The 27858-nt window shown below is 49.5% G+C and overlaps 1 protein-coding gene across 6 annotated transcripts in view; it reads right to left on the bottom strand.

The window, feature by feature from the left end:
- St3gal3 (ST3 beta-galactoside alpha-2,3-sialyltransferase 3) overlaps positions 1–27858 on the bottom strand; it is a 203902-nt gene that overhangs the window by 28342 nt on the left and 147702 nt on the right. For all 6 annotated transcript variants that reach the window (XM_032899348.1, XM_032899366.1, XM_032899356.1 and 3 more), the window contains exon 5: positions 1325–1419. In XM_032899348.1, the coding sequence (XP_032755239.1) occupies positions 1325–1419 (95 nt within the window). The remainder of the gene's footprint in view (positions 1–1324; positions 1420–27858) is intronic.

Raw genomic sequence — 27858 nt, 5'->3', positions numbered from 1 at the left:
GTGCCAGATACGAGCACGGAGGAAGGAGTTCTTACGGCTTAAACTAACCGGCTGGATGCACCTGGAGCTTGGGCTCAGGGCCCCAGTCTGGTGGCATTGTTGCTGGCTTGGCTTCCTTCAGGGAGCTTTAGGCTAGTGGAGCAGACGGCTGAGTCTCCTGGGCACGTGTTACTTCCCTGTAACAGCTCTTTCCTTAATTCTGGTGATAGCCTTAAACAATGGCACGATTTCTATTTAGCCGACAGACACCCAGGCTCAGACAGGTTAAGAAACCCGTGCCAGGTCACGGCTAGTCAAAAGTAAATACGGGGAGCTGATACCCTATCTGACCCTCCCACCAAGCCAGGAAACAGCCAGGAACTTGACAAAGAAGCAGGGTTGTGTGGAAGGGTCCCTAAGGTGAAGGGAGGGGGAAGCGGGGCAGAGAGAGAAAGGTTAGCTTGGGACAGAAAAAGAACAATTAGACGGAAGGCTAAGTCAGGAAAGACACTGAGTGGGGTTACAGGAGCCCGGTGAGGGTTAAGTTGCTGCCTGCCTGCCTGCCTGCCTGCCTGTCTGTCTGTCCATCATTTCCATATAGCCACAGCATATGACAATGTCTCTGGCGCATCTCTTTAGTGATCCCATGGCACCGGGGTCTAGCCGTGCTCTGAGTATCTGCTCCTTCACTAGACTAGAACTTTGAACAAAGGGACTGCATACACACAATGTTACTGTCCAGCTGGGCAAGTGCAGGATAGGAATGGGACAGAACAATCTCCAGCAAGGAACTGGTTTTTGTTGTTGTTGTTTTGTTTTGTTTGTGTTTTCGTGTGTGTGTGTGTGTGTGTGTGTGTGTGTGTGTGTGTGTGTGTGTGTGTGTGTGTGTGTGTTTGAGACAGGGTCTCATCATGTAACTCTGACTGACCTTGAACTTGCTATGTAGACCAGGCTGGCGCCAAACTCAGAGATCTGCCTGCTTCTGCTTCTGTGATTAAAGGTATGCACCATAATGTTCCCCTGTCCCTCTCCGCCTCCCTCTCCCTCTCTTCCCCTCCATAAACACACATTTGTGTGTGTGTACATGTGCACCCACTTACGCATGTGTGCCACGGAGTCAGAGGACAATTTATTATAGTCGTTTCTCCTTTCCGCTATGTGGATCCCAGACACTGGAGTTAGGTCATCAGACTTGGCAGGAAACGCCCTTACCCACTGAGCCATCTCACCAGCCCCCGGTGCAGAACTGCTAGAGATAAAGCCCTGTCTCGAAGTACAGGAGATATTTGAAGACAGCATGGAGAAATGGGGGTGTTTAATGTTTAGTTAAGGGTTCCCAACATACCTTGACCTTTGATCCCAAAAGGTGGCACAAACTCCCGAATCCTAGCCCATTTGCGAAAGGAGTCATCCAGGAACATGGGTGCTGGCTTGGAGAACCTGAAATACAGCACAACGCGATAGGCTACAGAGCTGGTTGGCCATGGGTCTGTGAAGCCACATTCCAGTCCGATCTCTCCCTATCCCCCACCAGCCTGTTAACTGGGTAGCTGCTGATTTTATTGAGTGGAGCTTGAGTCTGAGAGAGCAGGCCTGGTCAGTCTTTATTTGGCTGTGGGAGTGGAAGGACAAGATCTGTTCCGCAAGGATTAATGTCTGAGAGCTGGGAGCTCTCTGGAAGGTTATCTAGGAGCCCATCTTCACTCACAGCTGCCCACTATGTTCCTCCAATCAGGGAACACGGGGATAAGACCGAGCCAGCAGAGCACTAAAGTATCCAGAAATCCAGCCAGTACGGGGAGACAAGATGCTGGAGAGGATTCTGGGAGTCAGACCACCCAGGAGGAGGAGGAGGAAGGCAAATTCACGATGACACAGCAAAACAGGAAAAGCAAGGAAGAGTTTTGTTGGGAGAAAGAAAACACAGAGCCCTGTGATTGGGGTGCAGGGCTGGGAGGAAAGGTCAGACCAACTAGAACTGGGGTACACTTGTTGGTGTACCCTAAGATCCGATGGAGGTGGAGAAGTGGATCACAGAGTTTAAGAAGATTCACTTGGGCCTACAGGCAAGATGGAAAGGAAAGGAGAAAGAGAGAGGGGAGGGGAGAGAGGAGTAGGAACGGTGGAAGGGGGAGGGAGGGAAAGAAGGAAGGAGGGAGGGAGGGAGGGAGAAGGGATGCTGAGTTGGGAGAAGGAATGGCAGAATATTCCTCTTCTTAGGCAGGCTGTACAGGTCACAAGAAATGTAAGGAATGAGAGACAGTGGACAATGACATGGGAGGCGTCAAACTCTCTGGAGATGTCTGAGAGATACTTGATGTGGAGCCGTGGTTTGGGACCCCTCACAGACTGGCAGCCTTGGAGGTGGTCAGCACACCGACTGCCGGGAATCCCACGGTGGGCACCGCTGATCAAGAGTGGAGGCCTAGGCCTTAGGAACTATGCACCTTTGCTTCAGACTCAACTCCAGCTGCAGGACAGCAACCCCCTGCATCCCACTCCCTGTGTCCCACTCCCTGTGTCCCACCCCCGCCCAGACACTAGAACATTCCCTCCTCACGTACTGTGACCTTAAGGTCCATTTCTCACCTCCATCATCGCTAACTCCACTATCCCACCATCCCAAGAGGAACGTGTGAACAATCTCTCAGAGGCCTAACAGCATTGGAGACTTTGACATCTTTGACATGAACTTGAAAGGGATGAGAGCAAGGTCCTGCTCCCGCCCCCATCACTTGCTATCAAGATGGCCCCACCCACATACACAGCCATGACAGTCTGTGTCTAACACGCTCCTTCAAACCTATAGGTCCTGGCAGTGAAGTCAGCACCCTTTCCTTCGTGTACAAGTGTGATTTCTCACAGACAGAATCCAAATAAACTGATAGCATGTTTGAGGTTTTACTGGAGGGGAGAATGGTGGTCAAGGGCTACAAGCAGCAGCAATGGGAGCGAGCTCCCTGGATGGGGAAGCACCGAGAGCTGCCTTCCCCCCATCTCAGGAAGGACCTTACAGTTTTGTAAGGTTCCAGAGTCAAGCTTGGACAGGATTTTGTCTGTTTCGAAATCTGTACGGGATGTCGTAAGCTAATAAAAATCTCAGATCTGGCCGAGTGGTCTCTGTGTATTTTCTCCCTTTTTGGTCCCTAGATTATTAGAAGTTTATTATAATAACTCCTACTGTTAAGAACACTGTATGTGGGGGGATGGAGAGAGATGGCTTAGTGGTTAAGAGAACTTGCTGCTTTTCCAGAGGATCCAGGTTCAGTTCCCAGTACCCACACCAGGCAGCTCGAACCACGTGTAACTCCAGCTGCAGGACACCCCATGCCCTCTTCTGGCCTTCACAGGCACCGCCACGTGTGACACACACACACATAAATAAGAATAACACTTTTTGTTTTGATGTTGGTTCCGGCCTGTAGCCCTGACTGGTCTGGATCTCACAGAGATCCTGTCTCCCAAGCACTGGGATTAAAGGCGTGCACCACCACACCTAGCGACACCTTAGTTTAGTTCGAACCTGGAGCTATACTGGCTAGCCGGCGAGTCCTAGGCGTCCACCTGTCTGCCCTCCCGCTCTTGGATGCAGGCGCTGTGGAATCACACCATGCTGTGTCTGCTTTTTCTGTGTGTGCTGGGGATACAAAGTCAGGGCCCCAGGCTTACATAAGCACGTTACCAGCTGACCATCTCCTCAGCCTCTAAAATACCCCAGTTTTAAAATAGCATTTTTTGTGTGGCCTGCAATATGCGTTAACTTTGGAAAGCGAGCGGGTAAGTGCTCACGCACACAATCCTACACCACAGACAGTCACCCCTTTCGGCACAGGTCAAAACCGATGCTCCTTTGCGGATATGGTTTTGCAGGCTCTGTTTCATGTGATCCATTTCAGTTTCACAAAGTGAAAAGGAAAACAAGGGACAGATGAAAATGGGGCCAAGAGAAGCAAGAGTTGCCAAATTAGTAAGAGTCAAAAAAAGTTCACAGGACAGACTGGAAAAAATGCATTAAATGGGTCAGATAAGGCCTCATAAAAACTGTCCGTTTCAAGAGTGTAACTTGCTCCTTTCCTACTTTTACAATGCTTTCGGACACTCGCCACTCTGCCGCGTTCTTTTATTGGGTCTTCATGTTTTAAATGGTCACTCTGTAGTCTCTTTTTATCTCCCTCCAAACGAGCCAGCCTCCTCTAGTGTTTCTTGCTGCTGGTGGGCGCTCCCCTTTACAAACAGTACCCTGGTCCCCCCTGCAGTGTGTCGACTCCTGAATGTCTTGCTATGCTGTGGGTAGAAACCAGGCCTACCGGGAAGATACAACCTCAGCCCTAATTTTTCTTTTCTTAATCTTTTTTCCTTTTATATATTTATTTATTTATTTATTATTTATTGGGTGCTGGCATGTGTGTGTAGGTCAGAGAACAACTTGTATGATTTGATTCTCTCCTTCCTCTGTGTGGGTCCCAGGGACAGAATTCAAGTCTTCAGGCTTGGTGGTAGGTGCCCTTATCCACTAAGTAATCTCCCTGGCCCATCTCCCGTCTCCTCCTCTCTTATTTTAACTAGTTCTTTGAGAATTCTGTACTATTCACTTCTCCCCTAACGCCAGATTCAACCACCTTCCAAGTTTCCTACCTACAAAACCGTGACTCCTCCCTCCCCAGCTTTAAACCCATCAAGTACAAAGTGTGCTTGGCCATAGACTGGAGCTGGAGGCTTGATCAGCTTCAGGTCCTGGGCTCTAGGAAGAGATGCCTGGGACACAGATGCTCCCTGCGGTGTTGAGCTTGCACATGGTGGGTCAGTGCCCGGACCTGCCAGATGCTGGGATGTAGAAACGTCCATTATCTTCTATCAGCATTCACCAACTCTTTGCTCATCCTCGGGAACTGGGCATACAGGAAAGACGAGGAAAAATGCCTGGTTTTACCTCCGTTTTCCAATTATCAGGGCGATGAGATCATCACTTAGTGATTTCAGATCTGATTAATGAGATTATTCCCCTCTTTAAGTCATTAAGGATTTATACATTTTATTATAGTTGATAAATGCCACCTCACTGTAACTAATACTCTTTGATGTTTAGAACAAGCTGTCTCTGGCCACTGGAACTTTCTCAGTTTGGCTCCTGAAGTATTGGGTACACCTTTCCCTGGGTCGTGGGGTGCACCTTGCAGTCTCTGATAAAGGCCTGGCTTTCTCGTGTGAAAGGAGGCTCCAGGCGTAGCCAGTCCTCTCGACACCACCTGGATTTCGTCATTTGCCCAAGGTGGCAGAAACGATTCCACCAAGAGATCGCAGTGCCAGGGTGTTTCCGTGCCTACAGGCCGGCCACTTTCCCTAGGCCTTTATAGATGGATCAGACTAGGAAAGAGCTTTTTGAAAAACAACAACAACAAAATCATTTGTACTGATATTCTCAATTCAAATATAGGCTTCAAGAGACGTGCTTCCCTTCCTTTTTCAATAATTTTACTTAGACACAATTCACATAATGTAACATTCATGTTTACTGACCTCATCTGATTTTATACTGTGCTTCTCTTATTTTATTTAATTTTCTTTTTGAGACAGAATCTCACTATGTAGCCCAGGCTAGGCTGGAACTTACTATACAGACCAGGCTAGACACAAATGCTCAAAGATCCATCTGGCTGTACCTCCTGAGTGACGAGAGTACACCACCATGCCTAAGATTGTATATGCATATGTATATGTATATGTATTTGACACAGAGTTTTATTATGGAGCACTAAGAGTCCTGGAATTCACTCTGTAGACTAGGCTGGCCTCGAACTCACAGAGATCTGCTTGGCTCTGTTTCCCAAGTGCTGGAATTAAGGATGTGTGCCACCACATCTGGCTTGGCTCTTTTTTCCAAAGACTATTTATTTTTATTTTTAATTATATGTATGTTTGTGTGTTTCTGTATGAGAATGTGCACATGGAGACCAGAAGTGTTGGATCCCCTGGACCTGAGTTATAGGTGATTGTGAGACACTTGGTATAGGGGCTGGAAATTGAACTCGGGTCCTCTGTAAGACAATGTGTGTTCTTCACCAGTGAGCCATCCCTCCAGCTCACGTGTATTTGCTGTTACCTCTATTCTTTTCTAGTAACATCAACACACTTAGCTGCTTGACCCGAACATATACGTACAGGAAACACACACACACACACACACACACACACACACACACACACACACACACGCACACACACACATGCACACACACACCATTTTCATAACAGAACTAGTATCATTACTCACACTAAATTAAAAAAAAATTAATTACATTCCTTTAGTTATGTATGTGTCAGAGGATAACTCATTCCATTGACTCCCTCCTTCCACCATGTGGGACCTGGGGATTGAACTCAAGTCTTCAGGCTTGGCCGCAAACATCTTTATCCACTGAGGCGTTTCCTCCTCCCCACCTCTATCTTTATTAAAACAGTGTAAGCTTCCTTTATGTTTGTTTGTTTTTGTTTGACTTCGGTGTCCTGCGTAGCAAGGCAAGTGTAGAAAGTGGCTTTGCTTTTGCCACTAGAACCTGAGCTGAATTTGTGAGGAACTCAGTTAGGTTTTGCCTTGTTCTGCTTCATAGGGGCTGCTCTCCTCCCATTTGAGTTGAACTTTGTCTTTTGATATCATAAAGTTTTATATAGTTCCCCAATTAATTCACAAAACAGCATACTCAGAGAAGCCCAGCTCTCGCCGGGGCCATCACCTATCGGCATTGCCTTTCCTACACATAGTCCTCCTCCTCCCCCTCCTCCTCCTCTTCCTCCTCCTCCTCTTCTCCTCCTTCCCTTTCTTCTTCCTCTCCCTCTTCTCTTCTTCCTTCTTTCTTCATCCTCTTCCCCTTCTCTTCTTCCTCCTTCAAACTTGGAAGCTCCCACCTCAGCTTTCTAGATGCTGAATGATAGACGCAAGCCATTCCATTCCCAAAGGAAACATAACACACATTTGGGCCTATTGATTAAAAAACAATATATCCTGGCATCATCGTAGGCTGGATGACACTCCTCACAGTTATGTACCGTGTATAATGCAGTCAGCCCCTTTGTTTCTAGTCATCTCTCTCTCTCTCTCTCTCTCTCTCTCTCTCTCTCTCTCTCTCTCTCAGTCTCTCTCTCTGACATTTATTTTATTTTATGTGCTTTGCCTGCATGTATGTCTGTGTGAGGATGGATATCAGATCCTCTGGAACTGGAGTTACAGACAGTTGTGAGCTGTCATGCGGGTGCTGAGAATTGAACCCAGCTCCTCTGGGAGAGCAGTCAGCGCTCTTACCCTTTGAGCCATCTCTCTCTCCAGCCCCATTTCTAGTCGTTTGAGATTGTGTGTGTTTGCCAGCACACCTGGCCCCACCTATCTTTTCTGCTTGCCGATAAAGAGATACCAGGAGTGTGTGTGCACTGAATCCAAAGGAAAATGTGTCTGTGAACTGTTGCTCCGCATTGTCAGACTCTTCTCTATGGGACCATGGCATTTTGGGACACCTGCTAGCAATATGCGAAGTTCCATTCCTCCAATTGCGGTAGTGAAGGGGACACTGTTAAACTTCAGGTTTGCCAGTCTGACAGCAAAGAGATGTGTTTCACTATTAGCTTACTTATTATTTATTTTGAGGTTTATATAATTTCATTACTCTATGTGACTGAGCGTCTGCCTACATGTATCTCTGTCCACCATACACATGCCTGGTGCCTACAGAGGCCAGAGATGGTGTTGGGCCCCTGGGACTGTAGTTATAGATGGCTGTGAGCTGCCATGTGGCTGCTGGGAATTGAACCTAGGTTCCCAGGAAGAGCAGCCAGTGCTCTTAACCACTAAGCCATCCCTCCAAGTGCCCCCCTTTTTGAGGCAGTGTCTTGGGATGTGGTGTGTAGCCCGGCCTGTCCATGTACTCACAGCAATCCTCCTGACTCATGAGTGCCAGGATTATAGGCACATGCCACTATGCCTGACCCCTCGATGCCACTTCCTCTTTTCCCTCTTTCAATTAAATCATTTGTTTCTTGGGGTTGGGGATTTAGCTCAGTGGTAGAGCGCTTGCCTAGCAAGCACAAGGCCCTGGGTTCGGTCCTTGGCTCCAAAAAAACAAAAACAAAAACAAAACAACAAACAAACAAACAAAAAACCATGGAAGTCATTTGTTTCTGTTATGCCCTTGTTATTCTGCCTGTGCACACATGCAGGATGTGCATGTGTGTATATGACACAGCATGGATGTGGAATCCAGGGGCCAGCTTGTGGAGTGGCTTCTCTCCTTCCACCTTCACATGGATTCTGAGTCTTGAACTCTGGTCACCAGGTTTGTGTGGCCTTCACCCCCTGGACCATGACTTTTTAACTCGGCCTCTAGAGTGCTGGGATACGGGCCACCCCACTGGCTGCATGTTGGTGTGAACGAGGCTGATGACCATCTTATATTTGGAAAGACCACTTGTGGTTTCCCATTAGCTTTGTTTAAACCTCTTGGTGTTTCTTTTCTACAAGACATTGGTCTTTTCCTTTTTTAAAATCATGAAGCTTTTTTAATGCATTAAATATAGAAACCTTCTGGGGTAAAATTACATTTCCTCCAGTTTGTTTACTTGGCTTGTGGCATTCCTTGATTTCTTTTCTTTTATTTGATTGGCTGTTGTTGTTTTGTTTTGTTTTCAAAGAAATATAGTCAAGTCTGTCAACCCTTCCTATTGCTTCCGGGTTTGGGGTCTTAGAACTAAGTCTTCCTTATCTGGCTACAGAGAGCCTCAGTCGTGCTTCTCCCTGAACTGTGTTATTCTTTTTCACATTTAAACGCGATCCATCATGGTTGGTGTAAAGAGCGGATCCACTTTATCCACTTCCATGTCTATCAGAAGCCTCTGTCTCCTGCAGGACTCTGCTGTGGCTCTACACACTCTTAGGTGCTGTGTGTGTGTGTGTGTGTGTGTGTGTGCACGTGCGTGTCCCGGTTTTCCCCTTCTGTACCACTGACTATAGCTGTACAGACTCCAGGACAGTCTGCACTGACACCTCCTCGGGGTGTTGGCTCTGTCTCCAGCTTTCTTTCCTTAGCTCTGTGCAGGGTCTCCCGGTTCCAGGGTTGGAGTTTCAGGTTGGGAGCAGGGATGTGGGACACTCAATGCTGTTGTGTTGTCCTTCCCTTAGAACTCCCAGATGAGAAGGACTTCCCAGACTGGAAGTTACAGGGATCAGGGCTAACCCTGTAACTTCCATATCACCAATGCTACCATCGCCACCACCTAAACCTTTTACCATGGTTTCAGAAAATCATCTACAAATCTGCCACATGCATAGAAGACTCAGGGTCTACGTCATCTTGCATCCGAGCCCAGTCTTTGCTCATCACTTTCAGAAACACCAGTGTTATAAAAGCTTTGAGAGCTCATTTAGTTCTAGCTGCCCTGTGTCTACCCCACACCAGCCTCAGTTTCTCAGCCATAGACTGGGACCGCCTGGTTTCTGTACCTTTCTAGCCTATTATCTTCCCGGCTAGAGCCCACATCCATCTGTCAGGGTCTCTCTTGTCAGGGCCACTGCCCTCCCCGTTTCCTTTGTCTTTTTGTTCCACTCATGGGGAGAAAAACCTAATCTCATCTCATAACTTTGTGCCTTTTGTCATGTTATGAGACCAGCAAGGAATTTCAGCCACAATCTTCCCCTTTGTCCAGAACACCCAGATGGACATACACATATGAACACACACACACAAGCACACACACGAACACATATGCACAACACACACACACATGAACACATATTTATACCCAGATGAACATATACACACATGAACACACACAAAACACACACATGAACACAACACAAACACACACACGAACACATACATATAACACACACATGAACACACACATCTACACCCAGATGAACACACCCATGAATACATGCACACACCCATGAACACATACACACAAATACACACACACGTATGAACACACATGTATGAGCACACACACATATGAACACACACATCTACACCCAGATAGACACACACATGAACACACACACAAACACACACACTAACATATACATCTACACCCAGATGAACACACATCTACATACAAATGAACATGCATATATACAATCACATTGACACACACACATAAACATACATGTATAAACACACACATATACATCCAAATGAGTACATATATCAACACATCCACACACAGACGAACATGCACACCCACATAAGCACACACGCAGACATCTACACACAGATGAGTGCACATACGCAAACACACACATACACACACTGAGCAGATGCCCTGCAAATTCATAGATTTGATCCTCATTTTTGCTCAGCAGTTTCTGCAAACGCGCCCTCCAAACTCTCTGACCTTCCCGGCTTTTTGGGCAGAATCTTCAGACAGAAAACCAGGACCATCAAATGGAACTTCACCAGCTTCTTGATTCCCCAACTCCACCAGTCCCTTCAACTTATCCGTATATCCGGCGTCCTTACCCGACCCCTCTGCCACCGAGGCTGTGTTGCCATCACACTGGAGACTGTCCCTGCTCCACAGGCCCTTCCCATGACGGCAAAATCAACCAACTTTTTAAAATTATGTTTATGGGCTGGAGAGATGGCTCAGGGGTTCAGAGCACTGGCTGCCCTTGCAGAGGACCTGGGTTTGGTTCCCAGTACCCACATAGTGGCTCACAACCATCTGTAACTGCGGTCACAGGGGATCCTGCACCCCCTTCCAGCCTCAGTGGGCACCAGACAGGCAAGTGGTGCACAGATACACAGGTTAACAAAACCATACACTTAAAATATTTTTAAATATATTTTTCTCTTTTTATATATATTTTGTGTGCACACATGTACATGTATGTTGATTAGGGAACAATCTCCGGGAATCAGTCTCTCCTATCACATGGGTCCTGGAGATTGAACTCAGGTCGCTGGGCTTGCCAGCAATCACCTTCACCCATTGCGCCATCTCGGTGGCCCCTTAGCAGACTTTCCTGACCATGTTCCCCTTTAGCTACAGACATCTTATCCCTAGGACTTTTAGAAAGAGCAGAGAAAACCCTGAACCCATTCATCTCTCAACCTTAGTCCCCTTAGAAAGCTGCTCTCTTGGTCACCTGCCATCCGAGACTTCCTGAACACACTGGTCCTCGTGTGTAAAATTTGCCTGTGTCATTTCTCTGCTTTTAACAGATGGCCCTCCTCAAGCCTCCAAACCTGGCCTCTCTATCTACTTTGGAAAATATGTTTCGGTTCTTTTTAAATATAAATGATGATTCCTGTAGAAAACCTTCCCCAGGCTCCCCTGGGTAGACTTGTCCTCCTCTCGCTGGCACCTTACTGGGCACCCATGAGATGGCTCAGAGCCCAAGAGGCCTTGGAAGCTGAGCCAGGGGACACACACAACAGGAAGTATGGGGGCGGGTGATGATGACGGTGGTGTGTATGTGGGTGATGATGATGATGGTGGTGTGTATGTGGGTGATGATGATGATGGTGGTGTGTATGTGGGTGATGATGACGGTGGTGTGTATGTGGGTGATGATGACGGTGGTGTGTATGTGGGTGATGATGACGGTGGTGTGTATGCGGGTGATGATGACGGTGGTGTGTATGCGGGTGATGATGACGGTGGTGTGTATGTGGGTGATGATGATGATGGTGGTGTGTATGTGGGTGATGATGACGGTGGTGTGTATGCGGGTGATGATGACGGTGGTGTGTATGCGGGTGATGATGACGGTGGTGTGTATGTGGGCTGTGGTAGGATCCCATACAACATCCAGAACAGGACCCAGGAGCTTCTCTCCATACCAGTATGCCAGTAGGGGGCCTGAACAATGTGGGGGTGACCTTTCAGGTGAGGGGTGACCAGGGAGTGGCTGGTCAGAGTATCAGGACTGTGCGGTGCCTGACCTGTTTGCCTTGACCTAGTGGGGTGGGGGTGGGGACAGGGTAGGGTGGGGCAAGCTCTAACAGACAGGCCCCGGCCCGCCAGCCAGCCAGCCCTGCCAGAGCCCCAGCACCCAGAGGCAGCCTCAGGATCGGGTTCCAGCAGGGTGTGTGAGTGCGTGAGAAGGTTCAACGGAAGGAGGAGGCGGAAGTTGTGCAGCGACCTGCCCGTTCATTTTCCTTAGATCCAAGAGTCTAGAAGGGTGCTAACTGAAGGTAAACCTGATCTGAATGCCTCTGATAGCAAGGCAGGAGTTAGGAGGACGCCCTGCGGTTGGGCTTATGCACTGGGATAGGACCGTGGTGAGTTACAAAAGTCAGCCTGACAGCCAGAACGGTAACATGGGACCTTCTTAAGGGATCCTCCAGGTCAGCAGAGTGCATGCAGCACAGTAAAGCATCATGGCCTGGCATCTACCTAAACCACTTCGATGTGTGTGTGTGTGTACACACCTATATCACAGCCCACTCCTGGAGAATGGAGAACAACTTAGAAGATTCAGTTCCTCCCTTCTACTATAATACTTCCTGGGATTAGAATCCAGGGAGTCTAGATTGGTGGCAAGCACCTTTACCTGCTAAGCCATCTCACCGGCCCAATCTGCCAGCCCTGCCAGAGCCCCAGCACCCAGAGGCAGCCTCAGGATCAGGACGCCAAGCCCATGCCTAGAGGTCAACAAGAAAGTTGCCTGAGTCATATTATCATGAGTGATGGGTCACGTGTGGACACTGGACTACTCCCAGCCCCTTCTGTCCACACAGAAAAGGTGCCTTTGTTTGTGAGCTTGTTAGATTAGAACACTGATGAGCTTCAGCTCTGTGTGTGTCCGCTGGATGCCCCGCCCCTTAGCCACGTCTATAAATAAGCTGTAAAACATAGAAAGAACAGGAAGGCAGGGCCTTGCAGTGAGGGCTTGGACCATAGATCATAGCACGTTTGTCTGTGAGACTCAACTGTAGGCTTCGCCCCAACCTAGCCTGACAGTGAGACCCATCAGTAAGAGACTCCACAGAACCACCTTTCCAGAACCTACAGTGAGAAGAATAGGTGCACAAAACAGAGGGGATCAACCTTGCTAAGACTTACCTGGTCTTGCTTAGTGTCAAATGGCTGGAACCTCACTATAAAGGACCCTGCACTGTAAGATCCTGGCCTATGTCTAATCGAGCATGGTTGGCCTTCCGCCTCACTGCCCTCTCCCATGGGAAAGCAAGAGTCTAAGCAAAACGGATGCTAAATCTTTTGAATAGGTGGGTATGCACCCTTAGAAAGCTCAGAGGTAAAGAGACAGGAGGTGTCAGCCCCCAAGACCGATTCCGCACAAAGCTCCTTTCTCCCCGTCTATTTGGGACGACCTGGAACTGAAGATGCAGCTCTGCCCCTTGAATCCTATTTGTGGCCCTGGAGCCAGCTGAGAGCATTAAAGTAAATTAGTCCCAGTCCTCCTTAGAAGCTAAGGGTAGACTAGAGACAAGGAAACAATCATGGGGAAGTATGTCTCCAGAGCCTGCATTTTGGCATGCATTTTGGACACAAAGGTTATAGACCAGATTGGGCACACAGGAATGATTTCTTGAAAGGAGATGATGACTAAGCTGGGCTGGGCTCTGAGTGACAAGTAGTCATGATCCTGGCACAGAATTGCTGGGGAGGGCATCTGAACAGCAGGGTACTATAGAAAACTCCCTAGGGGATGGAAACCATATGCAACCATTCCTTCTAGGTGAGGCTGGACAGAATGAGGCAGGAGATTTAGCCTGAGCCCTGCTCCTGAACTCTGCCCTCTGGTCCCACCCAGGTAGGTAAAGTAGAAGGAAGGAAGGAAGGAAGGAAGGAAGGAAGGAAGGGAGGGAGGGAGGGAGGGAGGAAGGGAGGGGGGGAGGGAGGGGGGGAGGGGAGGGGAGGGAGGGGAGGGAGGGAGGAGGGGGGGGGAGAGAGAGAGAGAGAGAGAGAGAGAGAGAGAGAGAGAGAGAGAGAGAGAGAGAGAAGGAGGGGAGGGGAGGGGAGGGAGGGAGGAAGGGGAAGAGGGGAGGGAGGAAGGGGAGGGAGGGAAGAGGGAGGAGGAAGGGGAGGGAGGGGAAGAGAGGAGGGAGAAGGGAAGGAAGGAGCGAGCAAGTGCTTTCTGACTGGGTGCAGTAAAGTTGTGGAGATGCAAACACTGCACACAGGGAACAGTAGGCAGGGCGCTCATCAGCACTGCAGGGCTGGCCTGATCCCCAAGCCTGTGTCAGCTTCAAGCTGCAGTGACTGGAAACTCTGGGTGCCCAGCTGAAGTTCTCTCTTACTCCTGCGTTGCAGGGGGTGCTTGCATTCCAGACCCTTTTTGTTGCAATGACATCCTGCTTTTCATCCGGCCCTAGATGAGTACATACACATACATACATACATGTATGCATACATGCATGTGAGTGCACGTGTACACACACACACACAATAAATAAAATAAAAGAATAGGAGTCTGGAGATGGCCCAGCAGTTAAGAGCTCTTGTTGCTCTCACAGAGGACCTTGTTTTGCTTCTCAGTGACCACACAGCAACTTACAAACATCTAAAGCTCCAGTTCCAAGGGATCGGATGCCTCTTTGGACCTCTAAGGGCACTAGGCACACACACAGGCACACACAGGAGGCACATAATGTACATGAAGTCAAAATGCTCATACACATAAAATACAATTAGCTAAGAAATTATAAAAAAAGATTAGGCACTAGACGTTGTGATAGTAGGAGGTTTATTTTACACTAGCCCTGAAGAGGGGTTAGACAAACTATAGCCTCTAAGCCAGCTGTCTGTTCCCGTAAATAAAGTTTTATTGGAACACGGCCACACCCATTCATTTCTACAACATGCTGTGGCTGCTTTCATGCTCCATCAGTGGAGCCGAACAGTTGTGGCAGAGACTTTCTAGCCTTAGTACAGCCTAAATTTACCAAAGCCAAATAGAAGTGCTGCGTGGCCTTTTGGAAATAAAGCTGGCCAATCCGGGCTTAGACGTGTTGGAGCCATCTTGCAGCTATGTAGACAAAACTGTCATCTGAGGATGCCCAGAAAAAAGCAGGAACAAGCTGTAGGTTTAAGTGGGTCCAGCATCTAGATGGACGGACCATCGAGTGGGCTCAGTCATCCAAATGGACACGTTCCCTTTTTGCTTGGATGAGTCATGTCCCCAATCTAGCTCCTTTTGACCGCTCTAGTCCCCACATACCCTGTCTTCCCTTCCTTCTCCTTGGCTCCGACTTATTCTAAAATGATATAATTATACTTTCTAGAATCCACTGGGCTCTTAACACCCCATGCCTGGTCGTCACTGTTCTCCTTGTCCAGAAGTCTCTTCCTGCTTCATTCCCATGAACATCTACCCATTCTCCAAGGCCTGCCTACACCGTGTCTACCTCTCTGACATCTTCCTCAGGTCTGACCCCTCTGGTCCACCGCTATCCTTTGTGCACACTATGCTCTATATGGTCCACTTTGTCTTTTGACAGAGGATATGGCACGGAACCTGTCAAGTGGACTAGACGGCCCGGCCAGTGAACTCCAGGGATCTGCCTGCCTCTGCCTCCCAGCACTGGGATCACAAATGTGCACCACCACACTTGGCTTTGTTTGTTTTTGAGACAGGGTTTCTCTGTGTAGCCCTGGCTATCCTGGAACTCACTATGTAGACCAGGCTGGCCTCAAACTCATGCCTTCCCATGCCTCCAGAGTGCTGGAACTAAGGCTGTGTGCCACCACCATACCCGGCTCACCCATGACTTCTTAATGTAGATTCTAGGGATTGAACTCAGGCCTCATGAGGCAAGCACTTTAGAGGTGGCGCTATAGCCCCTCATGAACCTTTTGGTCCCCCTGTTCCAAAGGTCTGGGTTTCAGTGATGCCTCTATTGTTCAGAAATACCACCTACTCCCTAGGTCTGAAATGCCACCAGTGATTGCCCTTTGCTTGCAGACGGACTGCGGCCACATGTGTGTCCAGACAGGCTGGAGCCAAAGCCTGACATGTATGACAGGCAAGGAGGCTTATGCTGAAGTGGGAGCGGAGAGGCTGTGCCAGACGCCCTCGAGGGCCAGCGTCTGAGCTCCCGCTGACAGGTTCCCAGTGACTCTGCTGACAAGCCTGTACCTAGTGTGGAGGAGGGAGGTGAAGAGGGAAGGTTCTGGGGACTTGCTCCTACTCAGGGAGAGCCCAACTGATGGCCAGACTGTCTACACAAGTCACAGAAACTAGAGGCTGCGGCAGGGTCCCACTGGGCCCCAGAATTCACCCTCTGTCTCTCCAATATACTTCAGGTATTATCCCAGGCATTGTGCTAGTCACTGGGAATATGACAGCAAAGAACTCAGTCCCTGCCTTTGTGGATGGCGGGTGAGACAGCCAGGTAGAGAGCGAGCTGCAAAACTCAATAAGCACACAGTTAGTAGGAAACAGCTTGCAGCTCTTCCTGTGTCCCTGGTCCTACGCTGATGGCTCCACATATATTATCTCATTTAATCAACGAGGTGACTTCATGGGTCAGCGCTATTTATAGCCACAGTCTTACTCAGTGTGCTGCTTGTAGGAATACAGGAGGGTGGCCGGCCCCCTCGGGAAGTGTGCTGCTGGGGCTGGAGAGAGGACAGAACTGCAGGAGCGGAGGAGATGGAGAGGGGGACCGTGCTGAGGTCAGCTGTGAGCACTTTTAAAGAGCGGAGATGGGGAGACGAACGTGGAAGCTGCGGAGGTCAGGTGGGAAGAATGGTGCGTCTGTATTCCAAGACAAAGAAGACAAGTCTGACGAGAGGAAGGGTGCTGGGACACAGGGTGACAGTGGAATGAAGACCCCCGAGGGAGGAGATGACGTGAAGATGGCCACCCTGATAGGTAAACTGAGCAGGAGGGAGGAGTGAGGGGTGCTCAGCGGATAGACTCTTCTCTGGGGCTCGAGGTTGGGGGTCGGGGGAGCGTGGACTGCAGTGACCTGTGAACACTAAAGATCACCAGTCCCGTGACAAGTGACAAGCCAAACAGGGACAATGACCTCTGAGCAGTGTCGAGTGGCCCCAAGAGACTGGGACCAGGTAGCTATGGTGGGACTGAGGCTGGCATTTGTGGTCGAGGCTAAGCTGCCTAGAAGCACACACAGGAAGAGTGGTTGGATGGGTTTAGCCCAGTGTGGGGATTGCTGTGAGGCCGGGAGAGCAAGGAATGTAAGTGACTGGCTAGCCATGGAGGACCATAGGCGGGACACTGGCAGTCACAGTGAGGAGGAAGGCCGTGCTGAGGCTGTTGGTCAAGCCCTAAGCCAGGAGTCTTCATTTTCATTTCTCGGTGCCACTTGCCCAGATCCTCAGTCTACAGGAGGCCCGCCTCTCACACACAGGCCCCTCTCTCGCCTGCCGGGGAGCACTCCTGGGCTGCTCTTGACTCATCTCTTTTTCTTGGCCGCTTCTCATCCAGCTCAGCAGTGAGTCCTGTTAGCACTAACTCTGAACGTGTTCTGCCCTCAACCTCTTGCCTCCCTCTCTGCTACCGCCCAGTGTCACTTGACTACTGCAGTGGTAGATGGCCGGCTTTCACCCTCGCCCTGCTCTCAGACAGGCTGCAGCAGCCCTTCCTAAAGCACCCATGTGCCTCTGACAGGAGCCTTCTCACTGCCCCTGAAGAAGCCCAATCACAGGCCATGGGTAGAAGCCTCACCACGCTCCCACCTCTGGTCTTCTTCCTTCCTGAATTCATGGACTGACGGCCTCTGGCCACCCTCAGGTGGAGCGAACTTTCCCAGTGTCTGGACCTGTCTCAAAGCTGGCTCTCGTGTGCCCCGGAGCACCACTTTACAGGGGTCTTGTTGGACTCTACCATCTCAGGGGGCTTCCTATCCGTTCTCTAGCACAGTGTCCTCCAAGGCACATAAGGCTGCCTGGCTCACTGCCTCGCCTCTCCCATGGGTTCTGCTTGTTACCATATGGAGACCTAAGCTCTGCTTGAACTGTGCATGCGATGGTTCCCAGCACCAAGGACCATGTCTGGCACAGCAGATAAGATCTGATAGAAGAGGTCTGATTTCCACCTTTGCCCAAATCTACAGAACTGCCTCTGTCTACTGCACATCCTTCCCTATGCCCTCGGCAAAACAGATCGAGTCCTTCCCTCCAAGGACAAGCTGTCTACATGCAATGCCTTCACATCCCGATTAGAGACCTTGCAACGGCCCATTGCCTCAGTTTCCTCTTGGACACAGTCTCTTACTAGCCCCGGGTACTATGGCCATTTTTGCTGCCTTAGGGCACTGAACTGTTTCATTGGCCTGGAAGGTTCTCCCTCCAGACACACATGGGCTTTCTCTCCCCTCTCCTTTCAATCTTTACTTGGATCTCAACAAAGCCAACCATGACCAGCCTGATCACCACTGAACCTGTCTGTTCCTGTCGCCTGGCCATACTCCTTTCTTTCTCCCTCCAGTATTTACCTTGTTCTAGTTTGTCAGGTGACTTACTCATTAGCCGTTTACTGCCTGCATTTTTCCTGGCAGAGCACAAACCTCACATAATAGGACTGTGAGATGGGCCATTCCAGGCCTGACAGCTGGGTGGGCCTGTTTTGAACTCACAAATGGCTTTAGGTGACAAAGGCAGAGGGAGGCTTTACCACACATAGGAGAGACAACACTAGGGGAATTGACCACAAGGAAGGCCAACTCACCAAGGGTCGGGGAGCTGAGTGACAGGTAATCATGACCCAGAGCATGGCAAGAATAGGGGCGTGGCTCAGCTGACCCTGATATCAGCTCAGATATCCTGCTTTCAGTTCTGGCTTCCAGAGCCGTGAAAGAGGAACCTTCTAGAACAGTCTCAGGAATTCAATATGGGTGTATATCACTCTCTGGGTCCTATAGACATGCTCTACAGAAAGGGGACCACAATAGTTTGTTTTCTTCTGTTCAGGGATGATACAAACAGCAGTGAATGAGCGGAGGCTGTCCTGTCAGAGGACTTCCTACCTTCAGTACAGAGGGTCAAGATGGAGGCCGGGAGACAGGCATATGGTCATTTCTTGCCAATCACCATCTACTCTGCGACTCCTTATTGCAATGGTCTAAGGAAGGAGGTGGGTGAAAGACTAGAGTGTGAGTAGGAAACCCAGTTTCCTATGCTAAGAACACACTTACCCCTGAGCATCTTACCCAGATGGCTGATAGGTCACTAGGCTCCCCAAAGAAGAGATGAGCCACCCCCATACCCTACATCCAGCCCTCATCTCTCTTTCAACAGTAAGTATTCAAAATGCAAGGGTTGGGGATTTAGCTCAGTGGTAGAGCGCTTGCCTAGGAAGTGCAAGGCCCTGGGTTCGGTCCCCAGCTCCGAAAAAAAGAACCAAAAACAAACAAACAAAAAACTAGATGGCTAAACGGCCTTAGAAAAAAAATGCAAGATAAGGGTGAGCATGGGGTAGCCACTGACACCAGAGTCTTGAGGGTGGTCTTCAGGGAAGAAGGGAGGCTGTGTCTCTTATGCTAACCAAAGAAGACAGGAGCTCCTGTCTCAGGAGGCTAGATTACATCACGCTCCGCACCCATGATGCTAGGTTACATCATGCTGAGTCACTGCCACAAGGCAGGGATGCATTAGCACAGGCTGCTCCTGGGATTCCCCATGCAGGGGACTGCGCTCTTAGGGAAGCACTCTGGCTACCTTTTTGGGCTCAGGAATTCCAGCATTATGGGTAACTTTGGGTGGAGGCTACTGTGACAGAATTGTTTCTTTTATAACACCAGATCAGTGACCAAATGGGATGGAGGAAGCTAGTGACACCTGGAAGGATCACGTCTCAGTGCTCAGGGAGAGCTGCTGCTCTACAATTAGACTCTGGTCACAGCACAACATAGGTGTAGTTCTCCTGCTACCTTAGCCCCTCCTCAACCTCTGCATAGGTCTGGCGCTGCGTACCCCAAATGGCCTATTTTTGTTTGTTTATTTTGGTTTATTTTTGAGACAGGGTCTGACTGTGTAGCTCTGGATGTTCTGGGCCTCACTCTGTAGACCAGGCTGGCCTCGAACCACCTGCCTCTGCCCCTGCCTCCTGAGTGCTGGAATTAAAGGCATGTGCCACCACACCCAGCTTGCAGAGAGGCTATTTTTGAACTCCAGAGATCATTTCCCTCCCTCCTCCATGCAAGGGATAGGATTCAGGGCCCTGTATAAGGTAACCATGTGCTCTACCACTGCGCTCTATCACTTCAGCTCAATGCCACACCCAATTCCTAGAACAGCGCTTAGCAAATTGGAGACCCTGTGCATGGGGACAAGGGCCTGTCATGGCCACAAACTATAGGGCTATAGCATCTGATTCCCATATCCACACCCACCATCTTGAGCTCCCCCATTCTCTGCTACAACCTGCACCTGCCCTGTCTATCCAGGGCCAGAGATTTACTCTGGGTCATTCTAGCCACATAACAGCTCCCCAAGACACGCACTGCCAACCCTGATAGGGACAAGTGCCCTGGAGATGAACAAGTCCCAGCCCGTCTTGTCTCCACTTTGGAATCCTTCACACTGGGTCACGTGTGAACTCCTGGTCCTTGAGGCCCACAGGATCTTATGAAGGCATGTGAGATGCACTGTCTCCTACGTTACAGCTAAGACCCTAGTTCTGATGCATATTTGTTCCTTCCCTTCTTCCCCTCCTTCTTCCCTCCCTCCTTCCCTGCCCTCCTTCTCATTCTTTCGACCTCTCCGAAAGCCTTGTGCCTCTGTGACCACAAACCAACAATGATTCACGTGTTTCAAGTCCGTCACCCCCTTCTTAGCAGGTGTGTCTCCTCTCGACTGTGGGTTCTGTCAACATTAAAGTGGGCAGTCGGCTCTAAAAGCAACTGTTATCAGTCTCAGCACTGATGGTGTCCTCCCCCTTCCTCGAGAGGTGGGGAGGGAGAGAGGCTTCCTTCTGAATACAGAAACTGGGAACCTTGAAGGCAGACGTGCCCTGGCCTTCTCTGCTCCAGGAACCTGCTTTTCCCTGCCTGTTCCAGCTCCTTGCTCCTGGCTCTGTCCTGGGCTAGGTCACCTCTGATAACTGGAGTCCTCTTCGGTAACACTCTCCAACTTCTCACAGGTGGCTCGCCCATTCTCACAGCCACACTTGGGAGCGCCCGCCATCTTTTCAGCGTCTTCCTCTGCAGGCTCGATACAGGTCTCACCTCCTTACATTCCAGATCTGGAACTGACTCCACTGGCTGGTCTTCACTCTCGGCTTCCTTTTCTCTCTTCTTGTGAATGGGAAACCAGTTAAAACCACCCGCCTCCCATCCACATCCCCGCATGGAAAACGTGAACGGGAAAAGTGCACTCGGCTTGGTCTCACTCTGAGCTGGGGGAGGCCTTCCACTGCCCGCAGACACACTACTTTCTCTAATCTCCTGGATGACCCTTCAGACCTCTTGTCCATGCTTCCGTCCAACAGCCCACTGCACTGAAGTATCCGTAGCAATCTGAACAGGGTGTCCACCAGCTCCATAGTCTACCGCATCTCTACAACGCCCCTAACCGTCCATCTGAGCTGTCCGCGCTTGTAACTGGGGTCGTGCCCCTCAGGGTACTACTTGTTTCCCAACCCTTGAAACGTTGTTTAAAGCAGCGGTCCCTCCGGCTCCCTCTTCTCCGTTCCTCTTTACTTTCCTCTCGCACTTCGAGTTACAGGACTTTAACTGCACCGAACCCAGTTTTACTTCTATGTCTTGTTTCTGTGCTGTGTCTCCATCTGAGCATGCGTTCCGTGAAGGCAGGGTGTCTGCCAGCTTGCCTCACCGCCGGGAGAGCCTGACACTTAATCGTCACTTGCTAAATACTTGGTGAATGAATGGATGTGGTGTGGGCTGAGCATACTGCCTACCTCCCCAGTTGCTGCAGAGAGGAAGCGGGATAAGGCGTAGGAAGTCTTGGCACGCCACATTGCTCAATAACTGGCAGTTCCTCCCGTCTCCCTTCCTCCCCTCCCAGTTTTGGTATCAGTCATTCCCTTCTCGCTCAGGGAGTGCCAGGTCAGAGGCAGGGTTGACAGAAGCCCAGAGGGACTCCCTCAGTCCGAGGCTGGGCTCTGCCTGCTCCACACACTGCTTTCTCTGACTAGGTGTGAGCCATTTTGCTCCAGCATAGGAGTCTGACTGAACACTTGAGCCAGCCCTGTGCTCACAGCAGAGCTTTGGATCCGAGGCCCAGGCCAGTTATATTCCCCACAGGCCTCATCTCAGGGGGCGTCTTATTCTTAAAGGCTCCTGTGGTGTCTGGATGCACAGCCCCCCGCCCCTCTTGACAGGGCTCTTGACAGGGATCTTTTTTTATTTTTATTCACTATGAGACAAGGTCTCATGGATCCCAGGCTGGCCCTGAATTCACCATGCACACTCGTGTGTGTAGGTGAACACGTTTATAAAAAGTCAGAGGAGGACCGGGCCTCCTACTCTGTCAGTCTGTCCTAATCCTCTGAGATAGTCTTTATTCCACCCAGTCTGGGGTCTGCAGCCTCCAGTAAAACCAGAGCTAACAGCTGCGTGTGCGGCTGTGCCTGGCTTTTGCAATGGACGCTGGAATCTGAACTCAGATCCCCAGGGCTGTGTGCATGGATCCTTCTCTCCAGCTCCAGCCTTGAATTTCTTTTTTCTTTTTTTTCTTTTTTTCCGGAGCTGGGGACCGAACCCAGGGCCTTGTGCTTGCTAGGCAAGCGCTCTACAGCTGAGCTAAATCCCCAACCAGTCAGCCTTGAATTTCTAATCCCTCTTCCCACCTTGCCCGGTTTCCATACCTCATTTTGTCCTTTAAAATTTCATTAAGTAATTGTTTTTGGATGGTGTCTTACGATGCAGCTCTGGTTGGAGCAGAACCTGCTATGCAGATCAGGGTATCAACTTACAGATCCACCTGCCTTCGCCTCCTGAGTGCTGGGATCAAAGGCATGGGCCACTAATTGGCCTTGCCAGCCTAGTTTCCTGCTGTGCTGGGGACAGAATTTAGAGCTCTGTGCTGCCAGGCAAGCATCCTACCAACTGAACTACACCCCCAGTGCTTTGACGGGGCTCTTCTGGGACCTCCAGGCTAGTGCCATGTACTTTGGACACTTTCTTCCAAAGAAAGCAAGAAGATGCCATCCACCAGAGAATGCTGCTCCCCCCACACGTGTAGGAAGGGTCTTGGGAGTAACCAAGGATAGGTTGAGTTGCCCTGAGAAAGTCTCCTGTATTCTTTGCAGTGTCACCAACAAATACCTCATTCTACATGTCTAATCCTGTCACGTGGACGCGGCTCTGAAGTGGCAGACTTGGTCTGGCCCCACAGTGTAGGATAGAATCATCATACATGCCTAACAGCATGCAGAGGACAGACGTGTGGAGTAGGGGCGCATTACAGCTGAGAGGTTTGGTGCCTGCCTAGCACATGTGAGGACCTGGGTTCCCACCACCAGAAAAAAAAGCTTACGGTCAGTGTGATGACCAGCTTTAATTATCAACTTGACACAACCTAGAATACCTGTCTTCCTTGGTTTGGCCTGTGGGCATGTGTGTGGAGACTATCTTAATCAAGTTAGTTGATATTGTGGGAAGACCCAGCCCACTGCGGGCGGCACCATTTCCTAGTCAGGGAATTCCTGGACTATATGGGACTGAAGCAATCAAGCTAAGCATAGGCAAACAAGAAGGAGACACGACACATTCATTCTCTCTCTGCTCTTGAGCAGCTCCACCAAGCTCCTGCTGTCTTGACTGCCCATATGGTGGATTACAACCTGGAGCTAAAGTAAACCCTTTAGTCCCCAGTTTGCTTTTTGCCAGGGTATTTTAGCACAATGACAGACACGAGACTAAGACAGTCAGTGTAATGTGATCATTAAAATGTAGCCTACTTGGAGCACTGGTTTTTAATGAAGAATGTCTTCTGTCAGGCCACCCCTGGAGGAAACACACACTCTATTTGTGGGGTTCCATAAAGGGAATGGAAATAGATGGACCTGACTCAGGAGAGGTCCACCAGGATGGAAACCAGCTCCTGTGGAGGCCTCATGGGGGCAGAGACCTGAAATCATGTAATCACCAGCTTCGAATCTCTGGAGAAGAGGCTATGTTTGCTCTGGGTGGTTCTGGAAGGCACAATGAGGACCACAGGGGGAAGTCACAGGGCTCAGGAGTTGTGGCTCTTTAGAGTTGAGCTCTCTAGTGACTGAGAAGGGCATTCTGGTAGGGACTCCTCAGGATTCCAGCCACAAGGGCTCTTGATTTGCCAAGCTCAGAAGAGTGACAGGCACCATGCTCTCCCTGGGCTCACAGGAGTCCCAGTATGGGCGGAGCACAGTTTTGTGGGTCATGGGTGCTGGGGTCCAGGAACTTTCTCGTAGGGCCATCCACAGTTTGGATTAGCTGTTTTCTCTCTTTAAAAGGAAAACCCTGGAGGGAGGGAGGGAAGCAAAGAGACTATTTCCATCCTGAACATCTATCCCAAAGCTCTGGTGTTTTGCCAGGATTTAAGCATGGTATACACAAGGCTGTTAAAAATAACCCCTTCACTGAACAGAAGGCGTGGGAGAGGGGATGGTTAGGCGATTTTGCTAGAGGGTGGGAGAGGTGGGCAAGGACAGGAAATGTGTACCCAGAGACCCTGGGAAGGGTTTTATTCCAGAAGAATTATGTGGGCTCAGAGGGACTAAGGACCAGGGAACCTCTGAGTCTTTCCAGGAAGAAAGCCTCTAAGTGCCTGCTGGGCAGGACATGAACAGGCTGCTGGGGCTGAAGGGTTCTCCCAGGACTGACTCTGCCATTTCTCAGTCCTGAATGCCAGCCTAGCAGACCAAGGTCAGAGGAGACAAACAGCAGGAAGCCAAGAAAGGTTACTAGAGCTCAGTCAAAGACAGAGGCCACAAAAAGGCCTACTGAGTGTGGCCCTTGGGGATGCTGGTGACTTGTGGGAAGACTTGCAGACTTCTCTTTCCATAAGTAGACATATAACACAAGTGGAATTACCTTATATATCTTATTCCATAACTCACTTTAAAAACTTTTAAGCCATAAATTAAGGGGGTGGTGTCCGTCAATACAGTTGGACACCATCACCATATTCATGAGTACACACTATCTGTCATGTGGACAGGCTGGCTGAATCATTCTTGGCTGAGAGACACTTAGTATTGGGCTGCTTCTAATGTTTTTCCTGTTATTATAAACATTCTACAAAAGGCATGTTGCAATGATCTATGCACACACAGGATTTCCCCCTTGTGTTAATATTTAGAAGTAGATTATTGAGTCTAATAAAATCTACATTTTATATCCTGTTATACACTCCCTATGTTGCTGCCTTTCATTTTTGAGAGGACAAAATCTGTTTTCTCCTAATTTTCGCTAATCTCTCTAGCCTTTCTTTGGTCCTTCCTCTTTCTTTCTACACTTAAATGTTTTTAATTATTATTTTTTTAAATTGCTTATTTCATTTATTTACATTTCAGATGTCCCCTTTCCCAGGGTTTCCCCTCTGCAACCCCCCCATCCCATCCCCCCTCCCCTTTGCCTCTATGAGGGTGCTCTTCTGCCCACTCCCCCACTCCCACCTCACCTCTCTAGCATTCCCTTACGCTGGGTTTCAAGCCTCCACAGGACCAAGGGTCTCCCCTCCCATTCATGCCAGATAAGGTCATCCTCTGCTACATATGTGGCTGGAGCCATGGGTCCCTCCATGTGTACTCATTGGTTGGTGGTTTAGTCCCTGGGAGCTCTGGTGGGGTCTGGTTGGTTGGTATTGTTGTTCTTCCTATGGTGTTGCAAACCCCTTCAGCTCTTTCAGTCCTTCCCCTAGCTCTTCCACTGGGGTCCATTTTTAATTTTAAGAAATGTGTGATTGGAGCTAGCAGGATCCCTCTCTAGCTGGAGATCACGACAGCTGTGAGCGAGCCTCCGTGTGTGAGTAGTGTAACCTGAATTTGGGCCCTCTACAAGAGCAGTGCATGTTCATAACTGCTGAGCCATCTCTCTGGCACCTTTCCTCCTGTTATTTATAGAACCATAACAGTTCAGTTATGAGGAAACAAAGACTTCTAATGTTTCCTCCTATCACTCCCGGCACTTATCAAACTGATGTACCTTCGCACCACGCTGTCAGAACACTTCTCTTAAATATCGCCGCTTGAGTTTGCAGACTTGATCGAAAAGAGTCATTTGGTGAATTCTGACTCAGAATTAAGACAGAATTGCCAGAAGTTTCTGAAACAGCCCTGACACATTTCTACCATTTTGCACTACTGGTTATGTAAAGTGGCATCCTTAGCATTGGTGATTATAAAATCAAAATATCGCTCAATTCTGAAAAATGCTGAAGACCCTCTATGTCTTGCAGTGTGGCGTCCACCTCGTTAGCATGCGAATTTGTTTCAATCTTTAGCAAGAAGAAAGATTATATGTATAACAGAATTATTCTAAAACAAGTTTATGACTTATAATCGGCAGATGTTCGTTTGTGTGTTTACTTCAATTTTTGTTTTTTTAAGCAGATCGAGTACAGTTTTATCAGAAAGGTGAGCAGGGACTCCCAAAGGTGGAAGGCGTGCTCTTTACATCTGGTTTATACACCGCATGCGGGGACTGCATCATGGTGTCCTGGGTGTAAAGGGGTCAAGAGTAGAACAATGTTGAGACGCCTTGGCGCTCTTTGCTCCCCTGCTCTTCTCTTCCCTTTGTCCCCTCTCACCCCATTCCCCTCCCCACTTCTTCCCCACTTCCCTCTATTCCTCTCCTCTTCTTTCATTAAACCTTTCCACATGGAAAAAAAAAAAAAAAAAAAAAAAAAAGGCAACAGGAACCCTTTGAAAGAGTAGATCTGATCTGATCATCTGATCACAGCTTTCTTTTGTCAGTTGACTCAAACATGTCAACAGTCATTCACACACACACACACACACACACACACACACACACACACACACACACACACACACACATGGGGAGGTCAGAGGACAACTTGTGGGAGTTAGGTTTTCAGTCAGGTTCTCTTCTTCCACTATGGGGTTCCCAGGGACTGAGCTCAGGCCGTCAGGTTTAGCGGTGAGCATCTCTACCAACTGACCCAGAAGCCTGTGCCTTTTAGAGTAGACTCTAAATTCTTTCTGAGTGGTCTGTAAGCACTCCCGAGATCTGGCCCTGGGTGCCCTCTCCCAGCACTGTAGGATGAAATGCCATACACACCCCAGCCATGCCCAGCTGCTTGCAGTGCTCAGAACGGCTGGTGTGTGTTTCTTCAGCCTGCACGGCCCCTCTTTGGGAACATGTACCCTGCTATCTTCAGCTGCGTAAACCTGTGTCATCTTTAAGATGTGACTAGGAAATCCCCTCCCTTAAAAACCCTTTCCTGCTTCCCCACCAGAGACAGTCCTCCGGGGGCTGTGTCAGTCATACCCTTTCCAGAGCTGTATTCACCGAGCGGGCAGAAAAGCGGACATTCACGGTGCTAACCCAGGCTGCTGATGGGCTCAGACTTGGCTTTCCTTCAGTGTCTCTGACGAGAGACAGGACTGAGGTGTGGGTCAGAAGACAGGGGTGGTCTGAAGCAGGTCAGGAGAACAGAAAAGACTCAGCTTGGCTCTGGATGTGCACAGCCTCTGGGGGCCCATGGATGGCTTAGGTCCACACACTCAGTACTGACGTCCACATCCCACTTGCTCACAAGTCTAGCGCCCATCCCTCCCAGACGAAAGGCAAAGGCAAGGGCAGGATAGGAAAGCTTCCGCTGAATGAGGGGAGACGCCACTCATCAGCCTGTCCACGGTCTCCCTTGGCCTTCTAATGCCAGAGGCTGATGACCAGAATGAGGCCAAGTGGCTCTATAAAGAGTAACGGCAGCAGAGGTGTGGTCTGGAAATCACATTAAAGAAAGACGCCTCCTTTGGCCTCTGGGTTTAACCAGGTA

The sequence above is a fragment of the Rattus rattus genome, chromosome 1 (genome assembly GCF_011064425.1).
Source record: "Rattus rattus isolate New Zealand chromosome 1, Rrattus_CSIRO_v1, whole genome shotgun sequence".
Taxonomy (NCBI): Eukaryota; Metazoa; Chordata; class Mammalia; order Rodentia; family Muridae; genus Rattus; species Rattus rattus.
The sequence above is the reverse complement of the archived record's forward strand: the minus strand, read 5'-3'. Positions and strand labels throughout refer to the sequence as shown.